General features: G+C 35.4%; 1 protein-coding gene across 1 annotated transcript; it reads right to left on the bottom strand.

The window, feature by feature from the left end:
* Positions 1 to 1,976: 1,976 nt before the first annotated feature.
* Positions 1,977 to 2,942, bottom strand: LOC131395652 (olfactory receptor 8J3-like). Its single transcript, XM_058527504.1, has one exon. It carries the CDS (start codon positions 2,922 to 2,924, stop codon positions 1,977 to 1,979), a length of 948 nt encoding a protein of 315 aa, XP_058383487.1. The 5' UTR covers positions 2,925 to 2,942.
* Between the last annotated feature and the right edge of the window lie 6,418 nt (positions 2,943 to 9,360).

Here is a 9,360-nt window from a genome sequence, read left to right as displayed (position 1 = left end):
GTTCTGTGCTACTCTATTCTAGGCTATTTCATCAAAGAAACCTTGGCCAAGATTCACTAAATTGTGAAATATGCTAACGGTGCATAAGCACATTTTAAGAAACCCCTCTCTAGACTTCTCTCCTCTTCATAAACACAAACCTAAACAATCTTCTTATAACCACCTCATAGCAGCTTCTTCCATCCTCCAAGACATTTCCTTTACTGATTTGCTTACCTTAAAACGTAGTAATCTCCTTACTCTTAGGACCAGCACCAAATGTTTTCATTCTATATTTCTATTAAGAGAAAACATGAATTTCTCTTTATCCCTTTTCTCCTTACATTGGATAGCTAGATAAGAAAATCTCTTTTTTTCTTCTTTAGATTAGACTGGGGTAATGAGTTTTGGGGAGGAAAACCATGGAAGTGAATTGACATTCCCATCACATCATAAGAAGAGCACATATATCAACGTGCCTTGTCAGTGCTAATGTTAACCTAGGTCACCTGGCTGAGGGAGGGTTTGTTTGATTTCTCCACAATAAAGTTATTCTCTTCTTCTTTCTATATTATAATTTTTGGAAAGGAGTCATTATGTGCAACTCACACACAAGGAGTGGAGAGTTCTGCTGCACCTCCTTGAGGGCAAGGAATTTGGAATTCCTAAATTATTTGGAATACTTCTGCCTGTGAGATTTGAACATTTTCCCCTATTTATAATTTATTCAATCGTTATTCACATCAGTATGTTATCATGGAAAAATTTCATACTTGGGCTAATAATTCAGCTCTAAAATTCTACTTTATTTTGTTGCTCAAATTGTTCTGGCATTGGCCATTGGAAGCACTTTCAGTTGGCTCCTGTGACATTATGACATATCCCATCATTGTTTTTCCTTCTATTTCTTTTCTTCTTTCTTTCCTTTCATTCTTCCTTCCTTCCTTCCTTCCCTCTTTTCTTATTTGTTTCCTCTTTCTCTTTCTAGGCACTCTATTGATTTCAGACACTATAATGTGCTCTTTGCTCATCATATTAATTTCTCACCCAGTCCTAGAATCAGTCAAATCTCAAAGGAGCCCTAGTTCCTTGTATTGAAGACTGTTATTAGAAACTAATATCTGGGCAGTAGATGTTGCTACTGAGATGTCCACAAGATTCCAGGCCTTCTCAGCTAGCAAAGTAAGGAAATATACATGTCTATACTAACTCACACAGATATACATGTCTATGACTATTTCTGTTTACAACCCACAGAATCTATAGTAAGCTGAACATGAGTTCATGCTGATGTCTGTGACACTAATCAGTTATCATATGGGTCATTCTGGTTTCCTCTCTCTGTTTTTCTATAGTCTCTTATGCCAACAATGAGAAAGTTGTCTCTCACTATCTGCCACCCATTTACTTAATTGTTTAATTCCAGTAACATGTATAATGGTTCCAGAATTGTTAAACCATATCCACATGAGAACTAACTCTATAACTAGAGTACAGTGCTACATGTGATTATTTTTGCCTTTAGTCTTACACACTCCATTCATTTCCAGTGTTACTTAGGTCAGCACCTTTTGCCCCACCTCCTTCAGGGAAATTGTTTCCAAAGTTTTTAATACAGTAGATAATTTTGTCATCTCTGGTCTCTTAAATAATTTATTCTAACATTTTCATTAATTAGGATTTATACTTTGTCTGATAAAACTTATGTATTTTTTAACATATATGTCTCCTGATACTTAGAAATATTACTTTCGATCTTTCTACCAGCATACTACTTGGCAAAATTAGTGAATAATGTTTTCTTTCTTTATCAACCTCATAACTCCAAGACCTTCAGTGTACTATTTAAATCACTGCTTCACAAATCCTAGCCCCTTTAAGATCCCAGAATTATGGCGTTCTTGTAAACCTATAAGTTAGCCAGCTAATCTTTGCTTTCTCTGACGTAAGGGCAGCTTATTTTAACCCTCTCTTCATTTACCTACAGAGTTCTAAAATCACATTGATTTAAAAGAACAGTATGGGTTTGTCAGATATCTCTTTAAGGCAGCCTTCACGTCCTTATTCCTCAGGCTGTAGATCATGGGATTCAGCATGGGGATCACCAGTGTATAAAACACGGAAGCCATTTTATCAGTATCCATTGAATGGTTAGTTCGAGGCTGCACATACATGAAGAGTAGTGTCCCATAGAAAACTGTGACTGCCATCATATGTGAACCACATGTGGAAAAGGCTTTTTTCCTTCCTTCTGATGAACGTATCCTTAGAATGGAAAAAACAATGTTGAAATAAGATACAAGAACTATAGTCATGGAAAAAAACAAATTTGTAGGTGCAGATATAAAAACTACTGTTTCTGGAAAGTAAGTATCAGAGCAGGACAAGGCTAACAGAGGGGCAATATCACAGAAAAAATGATTGATTACATTAGACGAGCAATAAGACACAGAGAATACAGAAGACGAAGCCACGACAGCTGTAGAAAAGCTATAGAGGTGTGTGAGGGACACCAGCAGAAGGCAGATCCGCCGAGACACCACCACCATGTAGAGCAGGGGGTTACAGATGGCCACATAGCGGTCATAGGCCATCACAGCTAACATGAAAATCTCAGCTACAATGAAAGCCAAGAACACTCCCAGTTGGGTGGCACATTCATAGTAGAAGGTGGTTTTCTTCTTTACTAAAAAATTGATTAGCATTTTAGGGGCAATGACAGTAGAATTGCCAAGATTGATGATAGCCAAATGTCGGAGGAAAAAATACATGGGGGTCTGAAGTTGAAAGTCAGCACTGGTGAGAGTGATGATGCTCAGGTTCCCAGCCACGGTCAGTCCATAGATGACCAGGAACACAAAGAAGAGTGGGATCTGGAGGTCTGGACGGTCCGAGACACCTGTGAGGATGAACTCAGTGACCCGGGTGAAATTTCCAGGAGCCATGAAAGAATTTGGAAATCCGTCTGTTAGGGAAGAAACGGAGAATTGATTACCAATTTAAAGAAATTTTTTTAGAACTGTCATTAGACGTCAAGGACAATTACTTGAGTGAGATTTTTTGACAAGCATGTTAATCTATCTCAGTTTTTAAACTCAAGGTTCTAGGTCTAACAAAATTTTCAATAATTAGGTAGAAAGAAAATGCAAGAATGTAAATTAAACAGATGATCGAGCATTATGCATATTTTGAGGATTTGCTTCCTCTTAATTTCATGAAATTATGAATATCTTATTAGCTTGCAAACGATAGAAGCCATGATTCATTTGTTATGTCTCTTGCATTGAGTATGAGGAAGGCTTGAGGAATTATATGCCCCAAATAATCAATGTTGCTTTATGATTTCTTAATCTGTTATATCTTGCTTTTTCTCAAGAATAGATGATTTAGCCACAATCCTGCTCCATTTTCTTTATTTGATCTTTCTATAACTTCTATTCAACATACACTGAACTTTCAAATTCTACCATCCATATCTTTTAACTGCTTTTTCTCATTTTCCATTTTATTAACTCAGACAAAAATATGCAGGGATATGTCCTCAGATCTATTTCTCAAGTTACTGATTCTCTTTTCAGCTTTAAAACAATGGTATCTGTGAGAATGTTATCATTTTTGCAATCCCATCTCACTACGCTTTATTGGATACAACTTCCTTTTGTTTCCCTCTTGTAACTCTTTTCATTCTTGTCCCACAAGTTGGTGCAATTGTTCCTCATATTTTTCCAATGTGGTTTTATTATTAATCAATATTTGTTGTTTATATTGTTTCATAACATTATTTAAAAATAATTTAAAATACGTCTGGTCTTGATTTTTAGTTGATCTTTTCTTGAAATTTTTTCACATTTTGGTATTTTCCATTATTGTAATAATAATAGACATTCTTAATTTATAGATATTCTATGATAATTACATTGCATATATTTACCAAAGAATTAGCATGCTATTATAATATGACTGCATATTTTCCTAGAGATGTTTGTTTGAAGAATGGTCACCTGCCTCCGAGTGAGCAAATTAGAGTCCCTTCCCAATAGCAATTGGTAGTTCCAGTGGGGGCACCTGGCCCAAAAAGTTTTGTGATAGTCTCTTACCTAAAGATTTGGAGCTCAGTCCGAGAGAGTCAAAAATATATCATTATTTAAAATAAGATCTACACTTTAGCAAAAATTTAAGTATACACAAATGCAAAATAATAATACTAGTCATAATAAATAAAGAGTAAAGGAGAAGATTAATGCAGGTGAATGATATGTTTATGGCATCGACTGTGGTGGTGGTTTCACAGATGTATACTTATGTCCAAATTCATTGAGTTGTACACAGTAAACATGTACAGCTTTGTATGTCAATCATACCTTAATAAAGTGTTTTCTTTCGGGGGGCTGGTGAGGAAGATTGGCCCTGAGCTAGTATCTGCTACCAATCTTCCTCTATTTTGTATGTGTGATGCTGCCACAGCATGGCTTGATGAGCTGTGAGTAGGTCTGCACCTGGGATCCAAACCTGTGAACTCCGGGCCACTGATGTGGAACACATGAACTTAACCACTATGGCACCAGGCCGGCCCCAATAAGGTGTTTTTTTTTAAAAAAGATTATGTATCATGTATGCCCTACTTGTAAAAGCCCAGAGTTACTGACACTGTCTCCCCTAAAAAGGGATAGAATAGAAAGAACCAGAAAACTATTCTGTAGTGAGAAAAAAAAAGCAACAATGTAAAAAGAATCAGAAAAATAAGACCAAAATAACTTCCAACATTGTTGGATATTTGATATCAGTTTGTTTCTGACACCAAACATGATTCCCTAATTTCTTTGAGTCATCGTCCTATTTATTTATTTACCAAGTATTTGTTGATTTCCTATTTGTGCCAGGAAATGCTCACGCTTCAGATAGGTTACTCATCCCTCACCTCATGGACCTTCTATTTTAATAATAAGGAAGAAACAAAAGGCTGGTAACAAAACATATAAATAAGACAATTTTAGATTGTAGTAAATGCAATAAGAAAATTTAACAAAAAGATACATCAGGATAATCTGGGAAAATTATTTCACACAGCATGTTAAGGGAAGGCCTTTCCGAGAGGGTGGTATGTGAGCTGAAACCTACAAAATGGGAAGGAACCAACTATTTAATAGATCACAGGAAGAGCATTCCAAAATTCCAGGCAGGAGTGTCTTTCTTGGAAATGCTGCTCTAGGGTAGAAAAAAACTTAGATTTTGTTTGTTTTTTTTTGAACGGGAACTTAACGGAGGCCAGAGACTAGATAATAATGAGGAAATGGAGAATTACTACAACCAGATTAGTGTAGGTCACAGCAAATATTTGGATTTTATTCTAAGTAAATTGTAAGGCATTGGTAAGTTTTAAGGTAGGTGAACATGATCAGCTTTAACTTTTAAAAAGATTATTCTTGCCGTTATGAAGATAATGAATTATAGGATTAAAGGGGTAGAAATCATGACAGAAACAAAAAAAATGAGTCAAGCAGTTGTTATAGGATTCCTGGTGTAAGACAATGCTGACTTGGGCCAAAGCGGAGAAGCTGGAGGTGGAGAGAAGAAGGTGCGTTAAACCATTGGCAGCAGAAACAAGATGATATCTTCAGCATAATTCCTATTATGAATTATATGAGAGATATATGCGGGAATGACAGCTGATCAAGAAAGACTTTAGTGATTTTTTTGCAATTGGGTCAATGACCATGACATTTTTTGCATATTAGAGGATATGGTTTAAGACGGAGTGATCAAAGTGATATTTTGAACCTGTTAAGCTTTCGGTGCTTATGAGATGTTTAAACAATCATTTAGGCTAATATTTACAACTGGAGCACATTCGCGTGGTTAGGCTTGCAAACCTAAGAAACGTCAACCTAGATGATGACGCCATATATTTTTTTCATCTATTTCAAGATCTTTTTAAATATTCATAACAAAACTTACTAATATGTTCCTCAATTAAGCTGCATTCTTTTCCACTGAGGGACCACACTCTGTTTTGATATTGTAGCTTTCCTTTTATCCCCAATCGCTATGCTAGAGGATATTGCTTCTGTGTTCCCTCCCATGCCTCTTTCTCGTCTTGCCTTTTCTGTGTTTACAATTTTTAATATTTTGTCTGCAGCCTTCAGTCTCTCCATTGTCTCCCTTGGCAAACATATCAACTCTCACCCAAAAGAAATGCTTCCAAATTACATCAACTCCTCTATTTCTGCTGAATCTAGTGTGTTCCTGGGTATATACTTAATTTTAAATTGCAATAATAAATTTTCAAAAGCAACCTTTTCAAATCGAAAACATGTCCATCCTCTAATTTTCTCTTTCAAAGCTCCATATGGTATTATATGCCAATTTCCATAAATACTTTCCTGTCCTAAGCATCCTCCTCTTCTAATTCTTCAGGTGAAGCTTTCATTGACATTCTCATTGACTATTGTATCCTTCTTGTTCTGCATGTCATGATTCTCTCACATTAGCTGATAGGCAAGTGACAGTCATTAAAACTTTTTGAGTGATTAAGATATGTAATCTGAGCTTTTTAGGATAATTGAAATATGCTTTAGCCTCATTTTCAATGCTTTTCACAGTCAGGTCCATATTATCTTTATAGTCATACTACCCTACCAGGCACACATTGAATACACATTTTCATCTCTGGCCCTCTCTCTCTTTATTCATATTGATTCTTCTGAGATTACTCCACTTTTTTGTGAGAAGTGGCATATTATCTCAAAGGAGTCTACCCCCATTTGTAGCAGTGGCTCCATGCAATCAGAAACTGGAAATGAACATAGTGTCAAATGAGGCTAACAAACATGATTTTGGAGTATTTAAGAATGTCATTCCTGATCATTCTCTAGGCATTTACAATCTTCTTTTGAATACTAATGAGTAAAGGGAGGGTAAAGAGATTGGTGAGTTGTATTTTAGTTAGCACCAATGTTTTATGTCTAATGAGTAATCATAGCAGCATTAAAAAGTGTGTGTAGAAATAGTTTCTATGTACTTAGAATTATTTTTACTATATAACAATAAAGCAGAATATAAAGAAAATAAATTTATTTTTGAACATACTATTTTAGGTCAGTGGAGCGAAGAACAACCCAGGAAACGAACATTTTCTTCTGGGTTTTATTTCCCTCTAGAGAATGTCATAGAGATTCTGTTCTGTCAAACCAGGAATCTACGAGTCTGCATTTCTTAAAGCCTTGCTCATGCTCATGCAGTGACTTTCCTCAAGGAGAAACCCTTCTTTTTGAGATCTTCTCAACACAAATGTTGGCAGATTATTTTAGTATAAGATAGGTGATTTATCTAAACACATTTCATTAATGCATTGATTACTTATCATGCTTCTATATACACTTCTCTGTATGTTTTCAGAGTTAATAGAAAAAATTTTCTGAGAAAATTGGTGATATAGAGTTATATTATCAAAAAGGAGAATCATTTGGAGTTTGGGTAGTTGTGTATCCAGGTTTCTTTCACAGGATATTCTATGAAGCATGCTGTTTTCATCTTAGGTAATATTGTGGAAATAAAACTATGATATGAACAATTTCAGTGAGCATAACTCTGTTATTTGAGTAGTGATATAATTTATTTAAGTGAATAAGACACAATCATGTCAGTTCTAATTTGGAAACATAAAATGTGTCATATTTGGCACCTTGTGTTCCCCAAAACAGTTATAAATCTTGGAAACAAACTTTAGTTGAAACATTGTATTAGTTGGTGATATATAATACCCAGTGCCTTCTAAAACAAAAGCGACATTGTGTATTTAAAGGTAGAGTTTGGATCTTTTAAAGCCCATTATACAAAAATAAGATAAATATTGTATACACACCTGTACTGGAGAATCTGCTTCAGGTTCTTAGCAAGAATCTCTACGTGGCTATGGCATGAGAGTTTATGGGGCTTTATAAACCTTTGAGACCCAAACTCTGAAGCACAGGAGAGTCAAGGATCCACAAATTGCCTTTTACATCCTTGGGGAAGATGCCACCTGGGGTTGGTTTCTCAACAAGGTCTTCCTTTAGAAGTTCAACCAGATACCCCAGGAGTCTTTGTTGTAATTTGGGCCTACATTATTGAAGTGAGTTCAACTCTATGACAGCTAAGGGGCACAGTGATTAAAGTGTTTCTCTCAAAGTAACTCATTTGCGTTAAGGAATTCATTATTGCAAAAGTGTAATAGTGAAGAGCTGGAAACCAACGGTCTAACAGTGAAATTAGGACAAACTCTATCAATAAATAGTATATTTATCATGCTACTCTCTTGTTTCTCCCTTTCACTTTCCACTTTTGCTATACAATTAGCATAGTCATTATTTCAAGGAATGGGGTAAAGTGGATGTTAAAAACAGGTTGTTTTCTCCAAAACACATTCTCTAGGTAATAAAATTACTGTTTTTACTCTTTTTTTATGGTTATATTTCAGGTGAAATAGATAGACTATACCTACGAGAGAGGAGCCAAACAGAATATTTAACATGAAGCCCTTCTGTTATATTTGAACATGTCTATAAATTCCCTGTCACACAAATGCATTTTTAAATACTGAATATTTTAGATATATATATATATATTTTATGAGTGTAATGATGAATAGAATTTTATATTATTCCAATTTTAGTATGTATGTTGCTAAAGAAAACCTATGACTAATAGAACTGTGTAAAAAACAAACTGCCCTGGGACAATTCTCTTCCTTGGGGCTTAAGTCCTCTTTGCAGTAAAACTTTTTTTTTTTTAATTGTTCACTGTTTTTTTATTTTTATTGCGGTAACATTGGTTTAAAACATTATATAAATTTCAGGTGTACAGCATTATATTATGATTTCTGTATAGGTTATATCATGTTCACCACCCAAAGACTAACTACAGTCCATCACCACACACACATGCCTAATTATACCTTTCACTCTCCTCCCTCCTCCCTCCCCCTCTGGTAACCACCAAACCAATCTCTGTCTCTATGTGATCGTTTGTTGTTGTTATCTTCGACTTATGAGTGAGAGTGTACGATATTTGACTTTCTCCCTCTGACTTATTTCGCTTAGCATAATACCCTCAAGGTCCATCCATGTTGTCACAAATGGCTGGATTTCATTGTTTCTTATGGCTGAGTAGTATTCCATTGTGTATATATACCACATCTTCTTTATCCATTCGTCCCTTGATAGGCACCCAGGTGGCTTCCAAGCCTTGGCTATTGTGAATAATGCTGCAATGACCATAGGGGGCATGTATCTGTATGGATTCATGTTTTCATGTTCTTTAGATAAATACCCAGTGGTGGAATAACTAGATTGTATGGTAGTTCTAATCTTAATTTTTTGGGGAATATCCATACTGTTTTCCATA

This window comes from Diceros bicornis, chromosome 31 (assembly GCF_020826845.1).
Source record: "Diceros bicornis minor isolate mBicDic1 chromosome 31, mDicBic1.mat.cur, whole genome shotgun sequence".
Taxonomy (NCBI): Eukaryota; Metazoa; Chordata; class Mammalia; order Perissodactyla; family Rhinocerotidae; genus Diceros; species Diceros bicornis.
Note: the sequence above shows the minus strand (reverse complement) of the source record. Positions and strands in the feature narration are given on the sequence as shown.